This window comes from Anomalospiza imberbis, chromosome 1 (genome assembly GCF_031753505.1).
Source record: "Anomalospiza imberbis isolate Cuckoo-Finch-1a 21T00152 chromosome 1, ASM3175350v1, whole genome shotgun sequence".
Classification (NCBI taxonomy): Eukaryota; Metazoa; Chordata; class Aves; order Passeriformes; family Viduidae; genus Anomalospiza; species Anomalospiza imberbis.
Genome location: NC_089681.1, coordinates 4,963,821 through 4,982,808, shown reverse-complemented (window position 1 = coordinate 4,982,808; position 18,988 = coordinate 4,963,821). Strand labels below are relative to the sequence as shown.

The following is an 18,988-nucleotide window of genomic DNA, read 5'->3' as shown; positions in this document are numbered from 1 at the left end:
GATTATTGTCAGCATTAGCTTGATTAGCTTGAACACAGTTCATCCAGTTCTTCAAATCCAACACTATCAAGGTTAGACTAAAAGCAAAATTCATAGGTAGACTTTCTTGAATCTCTACTGTACCAAGGAAGTGAAAATGTTTCTCTCTTTTCTCCCCATGACAGGCACATTATTTCCCTTGTGCATTTTCAGAGAAAAAAATAGAAAGAAAAAAAATGCTATTTTCATAGAATTGTCTAACATAGCAAGCTCATTTTGGAAGCCCAGCTTTGCCCAAAGGACAAGCCAAGGCAAGCCACTCACCTGCTTCTCTGGCAAATCTCTTCTCATCACCAAGAATTTTCTGGTCCATAACAGATTATTGTGCTGTGTCAATCTAGGAGATCATGGACTCACAGACTTTAGAATGGTTTGGTTTGGAAGGGACCTTCAAGATCACCTAATTCCAACCCCCTGCCATGGGCAGGGACACCTTCCACTACCCCAGGTTGCTCCAAGCACATCAGACAACTCAGGGAACGTCATGATTTCACAGGACTCGTGTCTGCAGTGAAATATCCCTCCTTTCTGGCCTGGTAGTTTCCCTTTGCAAATACTAGGCCTGCACTTGATTTTTATGAAGATTTAGTGCTCAGCTCTCCCACAGTTTGCTCAGAGTTCATGAATCCTGAAACTTTTGACATGCATGGGAGATCATCCCTGAGGGGCAGGTTACCCACTAGATCCTGTGCTACGTGCTGCTACAATTAAACAAAACCTCAGTTTCTTCTTCTCAGCACTTGTCTTGCAGAGTTTGCTGGGCAGTGGAATCCCCAGAGCTCCCACAGCTGCTCATTCTCTGCCTACACCTCTGACACACCTCAGGGGACTTTGAACAGTGGTCTTCCTATAAGTGAGAGAAAACCCCAACTACCAAAAAAACTTCATATTAATACAGGAAAAAAAAAAAAAAAAGCCAGAGTGTGAAGATAGATGAATCCAGGTTCTCAACCACTGAGAGAGATGACTGAGAACTGCCACCAGTGCCCAGGTCTCAGCACACCTGAGGTTCACATGAAGGTCTCCCATCTCAATTCACACTTAACATCATCTTGGCAATCTCTTTGCAATCTCTTCAAGGCTTCAGGGGGTGAAATATCCAAATTCCAATTGGAAGAAGATCTACAGAGTAAACAGGGGATTGAAAGCAGGACAAATGGAGGAAAATCTCTAATAAAGTGGGAATGAGAGGATAATCAATTTAGAGACGGGCAACACTGTGTACCAAGTAGCTTGTCAGAAAAACCACCAGTGATAGCAGCAATTGCCAAATATTCCAATTATTTCTGCCAAAATACGGCACAAATAACAAATGACTGAAAACTAAAGTAAAGAATCAAAGCACAGAAATAATCTCCTGGTCATGACAGCCAGTTCCTACAGATAACAAGGGCTGAAAATTTCAGGACATGAGAATAATTTTTAGGGAGTCAGACTGACACCTGGGACTTTAAATAGGGAATATATTCACATAAGGAAGGGTGGAAGGGCAGAACACAGCTGACAGTCTAAGTCACACAATTTTTTTCCTGTAGCACAAATATTTAGATATGCTACCCAGAATGCCCAGACCCAGAAAAACATTCTTTATTAAGTGTGGCTTGATTTACTCTGAATCCAAATACATTTTCTCTTGTTATGCTATAAAACTGAATACCAAAAATACAACAGCACTGCAAGACAAAAGCACAAGTACTGCATGTACCATTTACCTTGTGTATATACATTGCCTGTGTGTACCAAGATGACATCTACTTTTTCATCTAATTCCAGGAAGTATGAAATATTTAAAGCATGGTCAATCCTTCCATCCTAACTACAGCAAAATGAGATGTCCCGTGAAATGAACTTTGCCCTCCTCCTATCTGTTCTTTTATGACACCTTTGCTGAAGAAGCTTCCAAGTCCTTAACAATATCCTTTCTGAAGCACCCACTCCTGTTTGGAGAAGTTCCAGGATTCAGGGTAGCATTGAAACATGGGGCATCACTGCTTTGAGAGTAATGTGCTGAGATGAAACACTTCACCTGTGTTTAGGCAATACTTTTATTTAATCACAGTCACTCAGAGCTGCCTGTGCCACAGCAGTGTGAAAGGCATCACACCACTGATCCTGATTTTTGACGATGACAATATGTTTAGCAAGAAGATGTGTGAGGAAATGTTTAGGCTGGATATTAGGAAAAGGTTCTTCACCCAGATGATATCTGAGCATTGAACAGGCTTCCCAGGGTAGTGGTCACAGCACAAAGACTGACAGAGCTCAAGGAGCATTTGGACAACTCTCTTGGGCACATGGTGTGACACTTTGGGGTGTCCTGTGCAGGGGCAGGAGTTGGACTCAATGGTCCCTTTGGGTCCCTTCCAACTCAGGATATTCTATATACCAGCCTTGCTTCATTCTACATTTATCTGCTGCTCAGACTTTGCTGGCTTCCAAGTCTTGTTCCATGCCTTCAGAAGCTTTTTTTTTTCCCAGTACAACACATTCAATTTTTCCTCTTGCCCCTCCAGATGTACATGCCATCAGATAAGGACTCTTCTTTACCATCTTCTCAGGCCATTGACAAATAAATTAATGCCCAAATTCTTACATTTTATATGAACTTTTACTGGAAACTGGTTCTGAAGCACTTCAAAACACTTCAAACTGATTGCATAAACTATAGAACAAATTCTGCCCTTCCCTTCATACGTAAAAAGTTCTGCTCCTATAATAAGAGACAGGGCATAAACCATGGTGATATGATGACTTTCAAGGCTTGGATGCAAAATGTAGAGGATAGTTAGATGTCTGTGCAGAAAAGACACCCTCATTTTCTCTTGGGAGCTCTCCTGTGTCCCCAGGGGAGTTAAAACAAAGTCTACTTACTTCATTCAGTCTTTGCTGAATAGTGGAACACATGAAAAGGTTCCTGGATAAATTTTGAGGAGAAAGTCACACTTCTCTGGATGTTTAAGGACCTTTGAACTGTCTTGTTTTGGATTCCTGACTTTAAAAAAAAATCACAATTTTAAAAATAAAATTCAAATGAAAAATGAAAAGGCTTTGGTTTAATTATTAAGGATTAGATAAATTGCCTAACAGTCTGAAGTGCTGAGCATCCAGCAAATCCCAAAATATTGTTTGGCACTGGACTGACCATAATTTCTACATGAATTTAGGAACAGAACTGCATGGGGTTGGGTTTTGGGTGAGTTTTGTTCAACTCCCTGGGCAACTTCACAGTACAAAAGATTTTACCATTCATAATTCAGCACTACAATATTGGTAAAATTGATTTGCATTAATCTATTTGTAAACCTAAAAAATCCAATGCTACTAGTGGAGCCCTTATGAGTAACACAGTAGTGTCATACTTATGGAATTGCTGCCTTCCATACTTGAAAATCATTCAGGCAAAGCCAAATAACACAGTAACATCAATATTACAACTGGGAAAAAAAAAAAAAAAAAAAAAAACAAAAAAAAAAACCACCAAACTGAGACAAACATCAAACCAGAAATAAATTGTACATGATTACCAAAAAACCAGTAAATAGCCTATAGAAATGGAGGCTCCAGGGGATGCTGCCATCTACAAATTGCTTTATTTAGGATTAGCTGATACACAAAAATGACTGAAAACTTGCCTGTAGAAAGGATATTTTAAATGGTTTTAACTAGCCATGTGAACATGTTTTGAAAAGCACCAGCTTGTGTAGGAGTACACATGAGCAATATGGCAATTTTGTGGTTGGACTCAATGATCTCAAGGGTCTTTTCCAACTTAAATGATTCCATGATTCTATGATTGGTGGTGTGCAGCTATGGTGCTTCTCGTCAGATGGAAAAGACACAGGACCAAAACAGTCCTTGGCATCACCACTTATGGGAACAACATCAAAGCACAGCAAAGACAGAGACACAACTCTTAATTAGCTCTGTCTTACTGTCCTATTAACAAAGGTGATGAGCCCCAACAGGGCAGAGAAAGGAGCTGTTTCATACAGGTACATATGAAAACTCTTTGGCTCCTTGCCTGGCACCTTGGGGCTCTAGGCTTGTCCCACATTTAAAACTCTAATTTCAAGATTCTGAGGATCATTTTTAAGAAGTTTCAACGAGCTGTATTCAGTCCTTAATTTTTGGCACTGATGTGAAGGCTCCATTTGGTGATGCATCTGCAGTGCCGGGGAGGTGTTTGAAAGGTGGGAGAGAGGGTGATTTCCCTCCTCCAGCATATGCTGTGATTATTTGGTGATTTCAATACACATTCCAAACACCAGCTGTGGTCAACAGGACCTTCTGTTTCTGTGTGTGTTGTGTTTCTGTGAGAATCAAAGAACGGTTTGGATTCAGAAAGGCTCTTAAAGATCATTGAGTTCCAGCCCCTTGCCATGGGCAGGGACATCTTCCACTGTCCCAGGTTGCTCCAAGCCTCATCCAGCCTGGCCTTGGACACTTCTAGGGATAGGGCAGCCACAGCTTCTCTGGGCAACCTGTGCCAGGGCCTCATCACCCTCTCAGTAAAGAATTTCGCCTTAATATCTGATCTCAACCTCTCCTCTTTTAGTCTGAAGCCATCCCTCTTGTTCTGTCACTCCAGGACCTTATCCAAAGTCCCTCTCCAGCTCTCGTGGAGCTCCTTTTGGGCGCTGGAAGCAATTGTAAGGTCTTCCTGGAGCCTTTTCTTCTCCAGGCTGAACAACCTGAATCCATAGTGAAGGTTCTGTATCACTCCCTGATCATCTTTGTAGCCCATGCCACAAAATGCAGCTGATCTCTGTGTTGGAACATTGTCAATGGGTGGAATTCATCCTCAGATACACAGATTTTTGCAAAGCATGTATTTTTTATCATCCACTGCACCTTATGGAACTTTCAGGTGTAAAACATACCTACAAATGCTCCTTTCTAATTTTAAGTGTTTTTTATGGTCTGACTAGGCTAATTACCACTGAACAGCATAGCAGCTATGTCCTGGAAAAAAACAGGTAAACTTTTTTTTAATCTTTAGGCCCAATCTTCTTTACATGCTTTTGCTTCACTTTGTTTCTAAATAGGCAAAAATAAAACTTGTCTTTTCCCTTTTTTTTTCCTGGAAATTCTGGCAGAAACTTTATTCTGTTCCCCTTTGTACTAAATACTGTAGATAAATAGCCTGAGAACAAATAAAAAGAAATAATTCATCCTGTGATCCTGGATTCTGCTGACACCAAACTTTTTCTAAGAATATGCATTTCCTACTCACAGTACTGTTAATTCCTGCAGCACTCTCATGTTTTGTTCATTAACTTCCTTTTAGCACTACTGTAGAGTCAGGGAAAAATATATGCAAATGGAGCAGAAAACAGAACAGGGACTACAGAAGTTTGCTAGTTTAACATGAAGCTCCAGGAGCAATAACATTTTCAAACAAATGCAACACAAAATTCTCCCACACTGCAGTGTAACAATCAATTTGTTTGCCCAGAGAACTTCTAAAGCTCTCATAAGAGAAGAAAAATCTGAGACATACACCTCAACAATATCAGGAGATGGAAATCCGTAGCAAAAGCTCCCTACAGCAAACTGTAGGCAAAAAAGAAAACTTCCAACGAATAGACACAAATTCATTTAAAAGCAATATGTCCTTATTTCAGTAACACTGACCCCTTTTACATGAGTTTTCATGCAGGGAATGCTCAAAATAAAGTACCAAAGTTGGGATTATTTTGCAAAGGGAAAAAAATACTCAAAAGGGAAGGTTTCTGGGAAAAACTGGAAAGTCGTACAAACATGGAATGCTCCAATAATACCTTATTTCACAAGCAATCTACTAAATCTCATCACCAATCCATGAACTGCACAATAAAACTGTGAATAAAGCCACGCTTCTATGAATGTGCCTACAAATTTATCCATTTTCACAGAATACATGAAAACATGGACACATTTGAGAGGAGGGAGAGGAGTTCATAGAGATACAGAAATAAAGTACAATTAAGCCATGAATGGTGAAAATACCACCTCTGATATTAGAACCTGTTTCCCTTAAATAAAACTCCCTGCAAAGATGTATTTCATTATAAATTCTAGAAGTTTAAAATAAATGGCTTCCCTGAAAGAGAAATCTTTAATAAAGACAGATGCTCTGCAGATGCATTGGTGCCTGTTCATTTTTCTTCCTTCTAATTAAAAGACCATTTTAACTCCTGGTTGAATTTTTTCCCATCCCAGTGCAGTGTATTCCAGAGGGCTGAAATAACACAACTTCACACACCCATCCAAACAGGATTTCACATCTGCCCAACAGGAACTTTGCCTCAGATTCCAATTTACTCCATAATGGATTACATGGCAGAGATTCATTCAGCTGATTTCCATAATGACAACAGTAGCTGAAAAGAAGTACTTGCCCACTAAATGGAAATGTGACATCAATATTAAAGTAAACATTCGAGTCTGTTGAATACTTTATTGGCAGACGCACTATTTTAGCTTCAAAATAAATTTTCCCCAATAGCAGCTTTTATTTCATTTCAAATCCATCAGCTCTTCTGGCTGCTAATTCCCAGAGCTGCCCCTTCAAGTTTTTAATCTTATCTTCCTAGTGTGAAAGTGCTACAGACCAGCACTTTTAAACACAACAATGCAACAGTTTTTGAAAGCTATATAAATCGTGTGAAAGACTATCCTATTAATTCCCTTTCTTATTACCATTTTTTCTCTTTTATTTACAGGGCTTGGGGACTTGAAAATTCAGTTACTCTGAGGTAAGGAAGAACTTCAATTTCACTGGGACCTCCCCTCTGGCTCTTGACATTTTCAGAAACCTGTGGGACAATACCATTCGGGTCAGCCCAGACATGGAAATTATGCTAAGCCTAAACCAGATCAATTTTAGTTTGTAGCTCTCAGATAACGACTTTGTGCTCAAGGCATTTTACAGAGACACCAGCAAAACAAGATATCTACCTTCAGAGTATCAGACTGGTAGTACTAAGAAAACCCTGGCTGGAAAACAGGTTGGTAAATTGATTAAAGAGCACCAGAGGGTAGAGAGGCAACTGGTTGCTTTATTCTGCTCACAAGGACCAGAATCTTTGTGCCAGGTACGAAAGAAATTACCCTGTGAGCTGTAAATAGACAACTTTCCTGGTTTAGATGCAAACATCTGCAAGTAACAGACACAGAGGAACTGAAAACAAATATTTATTAGATAATTACAGAGTTCAAGCCTAATGTTTTATGAGACTTTTGTTTTTTAAACATTAATTCTCCAAGGAGATAAAGGATTAAGATGATGCCACATGCCACTAATAAGCCACTGCTGAAATGTTTTATTTATCTCTCTTTGAGTTAGAAGGATTGATCTAAGTATCTGGAAGTTATGAATATTAAAGATAAGCTAAAAAACTTGTCTCTAAGGTAGCAAGTTCTTGCTGATAATACAACCTTTTGCACCACTCTAATCTGAGCCATAAAATTGCACCAGCCATCTGGATCAGGATCTCCCTAGACCAGCCTCCTTTTCCCTCTAGTGGTGCAGTGGCAGCTGGAAGCACTCTAAGAAAAGATTTGCATCTCTCCAAGCCCCTTAAAGGAGATGCCACACATGAAAACTCTGTGCTTGCCTACTCCAGATAAAAAACTGAGCTTGCTGCAATAGATGATCCTACAAACATCAACATCTGCCTGGTCAACTCACACCACCAAATGACCTCCACCAGCTCACCCAACCTCTTGAATACCCATTTGAGACAGTGCCCCCATCCCATCCATCTCCCTGAGCTCAGACATCGATGGCATTCTGTGCCACCAAGACACTTCTGGAATTTCACAGGCTCAAAAGTTTCTTGCCTGCATCCCATCCAAAAATAAACCTTCAAAGATATGAGTACCCTTGAGCTGTGCTCAATTCCTCCTTGTCACACATTTGGTTTGCTCAGAGAATTAATTGGCTTTGTGGAGCATGAAGAAACAGAAATGGCAATATGTACCTCAATTAGACTCTATTTTTAAAATAATTTTTAAACTTCATAAATTATGAGACTTTAAGGACTTTAACAAGTTTGCTTGATTCACTTTGATCAAACAAGGTTAGGGACTCATTATACCATACATGCAGCTGTTTAACAACGTTAAAATACACCATCAAGTCAATCTTTCTCTAAGTGACTTCGCAGCACACAGCAAGCAGATCTAAAAAGCCCTGTCATTTGCAACTGGCAATCATCATTCTGGCAGCACTGTAAGAGGCTTTCTTAATTCCACTGGTGTTTAAATTCATGAGCCAAAACTCATCATAAATTGTTTTTTATGGCTGTCAAGAACAATGATGGATATTCTCTTATTTAGCCTTTTGTGACTTATTGGGAGCCTTTGAGTGCCTGAGAAGTGTTTGCTACACTGAACGGTAGATTGAGACTCTCCTATTTTTATGTTGGAAAGACACAGCACATAAAGTAACAACCTTAGAGCCTGCAGTCAGAACCCACTGGCTCTTTATAAGCAGACTTACATCAGGTCTTATTTATTTTTATAGAAATTCTATTTATTAGAAATGTTTAGCATGGCGAAAATAGAGGGTGAATACTCCAAAAGAAAATGCCACCTTCTGCCAGAAAACTGAGGCTGCTTTGCCATGCTCTGCCAGAGCCTAAGGGGAATATAAATGGACTGAGGAGGAAACACATGATGTGTCACTGATAAAATAATCTGGCATTACAAAAGGACCAGTAGCTACGGCTCCACCAAGAGATCAATAAAAGTGCAAATAGCAGCCTCTTTAGAAATCATTGCTTTCCCTCCAATATGTGGTGACAAACTCTGTGACAGCATTTACTTCATGCTATCAGCCTCATTAAATAAAGCAGGCTGTCCTCATCCACCCACAAGGCCAACTCCAGAACTCTATGGAAAATATTGATTTTTCTTGACTATGTTCAGGTCAACGATGCAATGCAATGAAACAACTTAAGACAACTATTCCCTTTCTGGCTCATAATTAGAGACTTGAAACCCCGTTTCTTGGTCTTGGTCTGAGATCTGTTATCAATTCACTTTGACCTCAGGCAAGCAAATTTCAACACTGGGGAACTTGCTGCTTGCTGTAAAATGAGCAGAGTTAACTTCTGTCAGAAGGCTGGTTTGCTGGCTTTGAGACTTTTTGATCCTTTAAGGTTTAATGATGTGATAAAATGCATTTCAGTTTGAGTTTGTTAGATAAAACACATCCTCAAGTGAAATCATTATATGTGAATAATTATGCACCCGAGGATCTGTGCCAGGAATTGAGCCTCCCTGTATGTCAAGGAAGAGGAACAGGCTCTCCAGAACAGAATCTCCAGAGACACCCTGCACCATCAGAGCAAGGAGTTTTTTCCTGCATTCCCACTCCTGGGAGGACCCACAGATTTTCCTGAAAAGGATGAAGTTTTGAACAGCAAAGAGACACTGTGAGAGAATTAAATCCAGAAAACAAGAACAAGAAATTTGAATTTCTATGTTTAGGTAAGACACGGAACTATTTCCCTGCTATTGCATGGACAAAAATCAGCCTTATCCTGCTATCTACTCTCTATATATCCTATATATACTGCACAAAGGATGGAGTCCTGAGGAAGCAGTAGAGATATCAAAGCTCATCTTGCCAGACCTTCCATATGGACCCATCCTAAAGGAACGAACATAGAACTTCGTAATTTTTTTCTATTTGGATTATCTAATCTTTTTTTGATTAGTTTTACCATTAATAGTGGGCATGTATAAGCACCACATTTTCTTAACTCCACACAGCAGCTGATAGCTGGGGTAGGTGCACCCTGCAACAGCTACCAGAAGAACCCTTGAGTCACACTCTACACACACAGAAGGAAAAAAGTAATCTTCAGGTTCTGAAATATATTAATATGGAAACAGTTCAATGTTATAAGAGAAGAAGTGGGAAAAAATTGCTGGCCTCTTCAGCAGTGTTATTTAGTCTTTTATTGCTCTGCAGATTTAGACAGAGACCTATGGGGGATTCCTGTGTGATTCCAAAGAATTTGGAGGAGAATCCTCTTCATCCTAAAGTGCTCAGACAGGCCTCAACAATAGAATCAAGCGTTCCCATCTTTCCAGACTAGGACCAAGCAAACATTGGTTATCCACATTATAAATTGAACCTGTTTCCCTTTCTTTCCTCATGCTGTCTGCTTCAATTTTTGAAGGTGACAGCATAAGAAGAACCTGAGTTTTGTGGCATTTCATGACGTTATAACCTCTTTCTAGTTTAGGAGCTGAATATTGAAGGCTGTACCTTGCACACAAAAGATACACAAAAGATACACAAAATCATACAAAGTCCTTGAGACATTTGGAGTTTGAGGCTCAGCTTTGAAGCAAGAAGAGCTACCATCTTGTTTCCCATTTTTGAGAGTACAGCCCATAACAGCAGTGTGCTGACTGCTCTTGCTTAACTCTGTGATTTCAAGGTGATTTACTTTTCTTGGGCACTGCACACCCACCTGCTGAGAGTTAAACAAAATTTCCATCTTTCTGTACCATTTGGATGATCACATAGCTCTCAAAAGAACTATGGTGCATATGTACCAAAACTATCCATCCAATCACTTGAAAGTAAATCTTGTTCCCTCTCTTCCTTATGGAAAACAGAGTAATAAAGGGACAGTTTTTGAGTCCAAATGTTGGTGCAAACTCTATGTACTTTTTCAGTTTTGGCTTAGTATTTTCCCAGCAGCTGCATCCCAAAAATTGTGCGCATGAGCTACACAGAATCTCAAAAATATTTCGTATTGAAAAATGCTATTTAGTAGTGAAGTATCAAAAATACTGAAATTTAAATCTTTAGATATGATTTTTGCTAGATGGCATACAAGATGCCCATTCAGGTTGTTAAACTGCCTCTTCAGGATATATTTATAGGATTTGTATGAGCAAAGAGCTCCATAGAGGCAGGGAGCTTGATTCCCATGGAAGAACACCTGCTCCTTCACCCTGCAGAGCAAGGCACTCACTTGGGCTCTTACGAAACCTCCTGGTCAACATTGGGTTGTCACCAACTCATTTCATACTTTAGGTCAAGGCCACCATCCAAAAAGTGACAGGAATCCAATACATAAACAAAAATAATAGAGTGGTTTGGATTGAAGTGACCTTAAATATCATCTCATCCCACCCCCCTGCCACGGCCAGGGACACCTTCCCCTAGACCAGGCTGCTCAGAGCCCCATCCAACCTGGCCTTGAACACCTCCAGGGATGGGGCATCCACAGTTTCTCTGGGCAGCCTGTGCCAGTGCCTCCCAACCCTCACAGGGAAGAATTTCTTCCCAATATCCCATCTAAACCTTCCTTCTGTCATTTGAAGCCATTCCCCCTTGCCCTGTAATTTCATGCACTTGTCCAAACTCCTCTCCAGCTCTCTTGGAACCCCTTTATGCACTGGAAGGGGCTCTAAGGTCTCCCCAGAGCTTTCTCATCCCCAGGCTGGACATTCCCAGCTCTCTCAGCCTGAGCCCCAAAGTCATCTTTAACCTTGTCACCAGTACCCATGCCGGCCACAGTGGTGTTGAACCATAGGCTGATTCACCTCACTCTCCTGGAATGATTCAATCACAGCATCAGCAAGAGCACACAGGCAAGAACTCCTTTTCCATCTCCAAACCACAAGTGCTGTCTGAGTGTGGCCTTTAGTACCACTGGAAGAGCTCTGGGTGATCCATCAGAACTGGGTTTTCTCCAGCAGTGAGAAGACAGTCTGGGAACACAACATCCCATTGTAAAGGAAAGGCTTTTTGGTTCCTCACCCCACAGGTACTTGACACCCGCATGCTGTGCAAAATCTTTATGTCCTGGTGCAAACAAAACCACTTCAACTTACAAAGGACATGAGATTTAAAATATAGGACTAAGATTTTTGTTTTTTAATGTTACAAGAAGCAGCTCTCAAAACTGTTCAGAACAGCAAATGGCCACCAGCAAAAAGAAAGCAGAGAGATAAATAAAACTGCATCACCAAATGAAAGAGCAGCTCCTAAGTCTCTCCTTTTTTGGGTGCTTTCACCATAACTTGTTGCCATGAGCACACTAAGCCTAGAACATTGTTTTCATACTGATATGGAAAAAAACTGCATAAAGCACTACTCATAATGCAATGACAGTATAGCCAGGTTATTAAAACTGTCCTTTTATTTAGCTTTATGAAATTGAAGGAAAATTAAGAGGTCCTGAATACAAATACAGTTCCAATGTACTACACTGCATGCAGGAGAAGAGCAGAGGCAAAAACATGAACATGATGAAACATGAACAAGCTGAACTTCTTTTTTAAAGCCATCAGGATTTGAAACTGATCCAAAAAAGTTAGTATTTGATGAAATTTGAAATAGAAATAGAAGCTTTTAGAAAAGGCTGGTATATAGAATCTCTTCTTTATTTGCCTGCAAAAAGCAATAGGATTTTGTGAAGGGCCCCTGGCTCACAGTGTTGGAAGGATTTTTATCACTATCCTTTTCCTTCTGGTTTGTTGTGTTATCACACCTAGTGATGCTAAGTGGCTGTATGAAAGCCATGAAGTCTGGTATATGGGGTGTAAAAGTAGACAAGAAAAATGAGGAAAATAAGAATGTGATGGTTCAGCTCAGGTCCTCCTATCAAGGCAAAGCATCAGCTAAATATAATAACAGCAGCCTTAATTACAATAGTCATCTTCAAATATTACACAGCTTGACAAAGCCAACCAAGGGACAATCAGGGGGGTCAGCATCAGAGCTGGAAGCAAAAAGACAACTCACTGACTTTTAGGAAATTTTAAAAAAAGCAAGTGTTAACATGCAAAACACTAAGACTATTAAATATTTCAAGATCTTCTGTATTGTCATTTGTCACTCAAATGCAAGCTGCCAGAGATGTGGCTGTGGTTGATCTCAACAAATCTTAAGCTATTTTTTGAATGAACTTTTAAAACACTTTTTGGAACATCTCTCAGGTTGAGAGATTAAATTCCAACCTGATGAGGTTGGAATTTAAATTGAATTCCAACCTGATGAGGCTTTGGAGTTCTTTGTTTTCCCATTCTCCCATTTATCCTTAGATACTTCCCTGTTCCTCAGCATGTGGTTTCTGAAGAAAGGGTAAAAATGAAAACTTTCTATTGCTCCTTTTTCTATATTCTGCAGAACCTTAAACATAACTTCACCATTTTAAAATTAGATGTTAAATTTGTAAAGCTTACTACACATTCCTCCTTCCACTGCTAATTAACAGCTTAAAATAAAGACATTCATGTTCTTCAGCTCTGCTGGAACACAATTATAGAACAAAACACTGTAGAAATGTCGAAGTCACAGAGACAGGCTGTTACTAAAATGCAAAACCTAGCAGGAGACTAACCAGCAATGTCAATTTGTCTATGAAGAAAATACTGGACAATTGAAACTTAGAAGATATTTTGGGGACCAAAACCAGGATATCTATTGGAAGGAGAGTAAAAAATAATTGGAAATTGGTAGCAAAATTAGTCAAAGCAAAGGAACAGCTCTTAACAGCATTAAATTTTTGTACTTTACTTCAGTCCTACTGTACATAACAGCTACAAAAAGCAGACTGAATATTTATAAGTGAACTGGCAAAGCAGCAGTTTTGCTGTGTCTTTTTCATTTAAAATCATCACAGTTCAAGAAGTGGTTCAAGGATGGAAGAAGTCTCATGAAAAGACCTAAAATCTTGGAAAAGAGGCAAGAATCAATCCGGTCATCCTAATGGAAAATGTTAAACCCAACAACTTTCAGGCTGATAGTTCTGACAAATATTATTTATGTGCATAAAAGTAAAAGCTGTGTCCTTTTCTGTATGCAGCAATCTCAGAAACAAGTTAGCACTACAGACTCTGGGCCAGGGTGTTATACTCGAGGATTGAAGGACGAAGCACCTGGCAGCCCAGGATGCACCTGAAGTGACAAGGTGCCTCAAACAGGGGGAAAAACTACTGATATTTAGCTGCATCCATCCAGTGAGGGCTCAAATTCCATTACATAGAACTGCTGTACTTTGCAATGTTTGAACCACAAGCCTACAGAACATTATCATTAAGAGAGAGCTCCAGTAGTTTTCATACAATGATAAAATGGTTTGGGTTGGAAGGGACCTCCCATGGGCAGGGACCCCTTCCACTACCCCAGGTTGCTCCAAGCCCTGCCCAGCTTGGCCTTGGACACTTCCAGGGATGGGGCAGCCACAGCTTCTCTGAGCACTTTTCAGTTTACCCCACAGGTCTGAAAAACCAATCACTTCCCCTGGCATACAAATGAAACATGAGGAATAGGTAATCTCTAAGCAAGTGAAAAGGCAAGTGTTTATTTTGGTAACTGATGCTCCACACAAAGAGCTGGGCGAAAGAAACCCTCTAAGACTAAGCTCAGTGTTTCAATATAGACATTTTTTTTTTTTTTAAGTTTTAGTTTTACCTGATTTGTGCCTGTACAGGCAACTCCCTCATTTCTGGAAAGCTGTAAGACAACACTGGGCTACTTTAATATAAATTCAAAGACAGGCTTCTGTTATTTTTTCTGAAAGTACTGCAGCATGTACCCAGATACAAAAAATCTGCTATTTGACTTCTTACATAAATTGAATAATAACAGCTAAATTATTTCCAAATATTCCAAGAAAACTTCCCATTGTCATTCAAGACAGTTTTTTTAAATGTCTGAGCATTATTAAATGTCTCAGCATCTGCTTTTGATTTTTTGGTTTAAAAGCAAGCTTCTGGTAATGTTATATTCACATGTCAAACAGTTCTATGTGTTGTTCTGTAATTAAGCACAATTTAATATTGGGTAATTAAAATACCAGATTGCTAAGAACTGAGCTTCTTCAATATCTTATTTTCAATTAAATTGAAATTCTAAATAAATTCTTAATTGAAGAACAAGCAGTAAAGAAAGCCAATTTTTCACTCAGCACTTACTTTTCTAAAGTTTTTCTAAAACAATGCCAATCTGATTCTGAGGCTGATATACTTCCAGTATAAACACTGCATCCTCTCTTACAGTTTTCAGATTTTAAAAATTACATATCACAATTAAAAAGCAGACCACTGAAGCTGAGTACAACACAGGCCCTTGATAGATCAGTGGTTTCTGGTATTATGTCTCCACCCTTTTTGCCAATTGCAACCACTCAATCACACATAAGAACACCAAATCCTTCCAGAAGAGAAATGTGTGTTTTCCATTTTGCCTATTGTTACAAACTTTTGCTTCCGGTAGGAAGACAGAAAGGTAAACATGGAGGGAAAAAAAGAAATCAGTCAGTATTCAACATGTTTGTGTACATGAGAAGCCATTGTTTTAGATTTTTTCTTGAAGTACTATTTCTCAACTCTGCTGATGGAATCAATAGCAACATCTCAAAATCGTGACAGATTTTTAAACAAGTCATTGATTACAAGGTTTTTATGTTTTTTCTTCTACATTAGAAAGATACGACTAAGGAATACTAAAATTCAAAACAAATATACTAATATGAAAGTAAACATTAATTTGAGAGTGAGCTATTAAACATACAGGAAGCCAAGGAAGAAGTTCTGGTTATTAACAAAATAAAATATTAAAAGGAATAACCATATTATCCTCTGTTCCACCCTAGAATAATACTTTATCAGCAGTAAATAAAAAGGAAACTGAGAAATTTTCAGCCTTCTGCTTGCACAGCTTTAGTTAGACACAGAAATCAAGGTGTGGGCTGAATTTCACTGAATCAGTGAATTTATACTGACATAAAACTGCAATGAGACAGAGCTGAATGGGAACTATATTCCTGCAGGCTCAGCTATTTCACCTTCTCTAATAATACCTGTAGACCACTGAGCTGTTGACATATTTTTTCCCACTAGTAAGAAATGCTGATGGTAAGGGTAAATGTGTGTATATACATAGAGATGAAAAAAATTGTAATTACTTCCATCTATATCACTTCCTTACATTTTTCTCTTACATTATGACACCTCTCCTGCAATTTTAATTCTTTTTTTTTTAAAGCTCATTTTTTATTCAGACTGACTGCACCTCTTCTCAAAGTTGGTTTTTTCTTTTTTTTGTTTGGTTGGTTGGTTGCTTGGTTAGATTTTTTTGCAAAGGGATATCTGCAGCATGAATATTGTTAGGGCTTGGGCCCATTGAGTTATCTAACTTTTTTATATTCATAGGGTACACACAGGACTAGAGATGATCCATTCTTGGTAGCACACTCGATGTATCACACACACATAGCATCAGAATATGGAATAACAACAACCTCAACCACAGTTTTTCATTGTTATTCACTACATGTGCAGGGAATCCATTTGTTTCAAATTCTTTATGAATTCAACTCAATATGTTGCAAAACAGTCCTGAAAAAGCCTCAAGTCAAATTGCCTAAAGTAAATAAAGAAAAGCAAATTACTTTAAATTCTTCACCTCTACACTTCCTGCAAAAACACAAGGTTGTGCATATTGCCAAGCATCTTTTCACAATAATCAGTTTCAGAGAAATTGGAGATAAAACAAGATTAGCAGACTCTTGCATCCACTCCCCTGAAATATTAACAGCTTCTGCATATTTTCCAGTGTTTTCAAGCAGAGGAGAGAGTCCCACACGTTTGGGCACAGAGACCACTGCTAAAGGTGACTTTTCATGGGCCAGCTGGTGCCTTCCTGCCAAAGTGCTTAATCAAAATCCTGACTGGGGGTAGGATCCAGCTCAAGAGCAAGACATCTAAATTTAGTCAGCTGCAGGTAGTTTGTTCACATGCAGTTGGCATTTCCAGCCCCATGGAATGGAGATGGAGCTACCAAAGCTAGTGATGTGCAGGAGGAGGAGGAGCACCACAACAAAAACTCCTGGGAAGTGCTCTACCACCTCCAACCTTTCACTGTTTAATATCAGCAGGCACCCAATCACACTGAAAAATCCCTTTAAAAATATCATACATATCATGCAAATTTTTGCACGCATATTATAACAGCATAATCTACCATATGCATTTGAAATTTCTTTGGTAAATTATAAGACATTTTCATGTGCTCCAGAAGTATTTTATTTCTGGCAACTTCTCCCACTATTAAATCTGTAGATTGATCAACATCAGGCAATAAATTTGGACAGTGTTCATCAAACATAAGAAAAAGTCCAACCTGTTTGGATTCTCACCTGGTTATTCTCTTGTTAAATGTAATGCTAATTAACGTACCCCCCCTACATCTCACATTCCAGGTTTAATAAAAACACCTCCCTTCCCACTCTTCCACTTGCATAAGAGGCCACAATTTAATACCCTCAAAGAACAGCTGACACCTTGCGGAAAACTTAAATAAAACATTCAATTTTGAAGGAGTTTTCATCATGTCATGTATGAGTTTTTTTGTTGGCTTGTTCATAACATCAAAATACTTGTTCAGGCAACACCTCTTTTAAAAGTCCTGTTCTCAAAGAGAGCAGTGGTTTCTACAGCAACCAGATGTGAAATCTTAAGTCCAAGATTAGCACATAAATAAAGCCAAGTGTGAAGGAAAAGGTTCCTTTCTACTATAAAGAACCAGAAAAAAATAGCCTCAATGAGGTCTAGTGAAAGAGCTATACATAAATATGAAGTTTCAGGAACTTTATCAGCCACATCAATTTACCAAAAATTTCTTCAGCAGTTATATTGAATCATAAACATCCTCATCCTGTGTGCAACAAAAATTCTCAAAGTCTGCTCTTGTATCACATTTATTTCATGGATGTTCATAACTCAATATCTTTAATGTCTTTTTTCCTCTATTCTCCCCTTTTTGGCATAACCAAGCAGAGTCAAATCTTTCTGGAGGCTCCAGTGTATAGCAGTGTGCAACATGGAAAAGAATCATATTTGGAGGAAGACCCAACATAAGGAGCACCACCGGGGCTAGAAAGATGGCTTTATCAGAGGAACACACATAAACTAAAAAGGTCCATGTGTCTGGACAATAACTGGAGCATCAAGATGTGGATGAGATGACAGCACTGAATGAGAAGAGAGCAGGGAAGGGTGCTAGGAACATTTGCAAGGCAGTCATGGGGTTATACTTTTAAGCAGAGATTAAGCAGCTAATTAATTGATTAATCAAAACAATTAGCTAGATGTCAAATCACCACAGCGGCAAATTTAAAGTCAATTAATTCAAATATTCAAAAGAACAGCAAATAATTAATAAGGAATTAAAGAGTTTGTTAATTATGTGGCAGTAGATTAGTTATGCAGAAAAGTAAGTGAGAAGCAATTAATTAATTATGCAGAGAATCAAATGAACCACAAAATATTTATGCAAAGAATCCCCACAAATGGGCAGTTTAAAAGCAGATGGTGGGAAAATGCTGGGGTATGTTTAAAAAAAATATTTAGTAAGTTTCAATTGCTGGCATCTGTAGTTAGCTGAGCTATTAAGAAAACTGTTTGAAACAAGAATGGAAGTCAGGACAGGAAGCAACTGACTGAGGAGGATCAGGTTGTGAAACAGATCTAGGGCAAAGACTCATCGAGACTCTGGTTGTTATTGACATCTCCAAGGGGCAGGTCTGTTTAGAAACACAGGACAGTGAAACTCAAATGGATACTGGAAGTAGACCTTTGTCAGATTATTTTATTATCATAATGCCACCATATGCTTTGCCTCTCCCCTTTGCTCACTGCCCCAGTGCTGCACCCTGCACTGTGTTCAGTTTGGAGTAGAAGTTAATTAGGATTCATGCCTTACATTCATGTGTAAATTGTCATGCATACAGCTGTAGTTTCAGACAAAAATAACACACTGCACGAACATTATCTCTAAAATTTAACTCCCCCAACATGCCTTGGTTAAAATTGTAAATGAGCTGCATAAGGGAGCTGAGAAAAAGGCTCTGTTTACATCAGTAAAAGGGAGTGGGATTCACATTGTGGTGTCAGTGTAGCTGGAATGGAATTTACACAGATGTGATGC

The 18,988-nt window shown here is 39.0% G+C and overlaps 1 protein-coding gene across 8 annotated transcripts in view; it reads right to left on the bottom strand.

The window, feature by feature from the left end:
• The window catches only part of TRAPPC9 (trafficking protein particle complex subunit 9), a 444,584-nt gene that overhangs the window by 157,259 nt on the left and 268,337 nt on the right, over positions 1-18,988 (bottom strand). Inside the window, exon 22 of one of the 8 annotated variants that reach the window (XM_068180257.1) lies at positions 4,848-5,001. The exons of the other annotated variants lie outside the window; for them this stretch is intronic. Coding sequence (XP_068036358.1) covers positions 4,973-5,001 — 29 coding nt within the window. The 3' untranslated portion in view covers positions 4,848-4,972. Of the gene's footprint in view, positions 1-4,847; positions 5,002-18,988 lie in introns of those variants that run through there. 8 annotated transcript variants of the gene reach the window in all.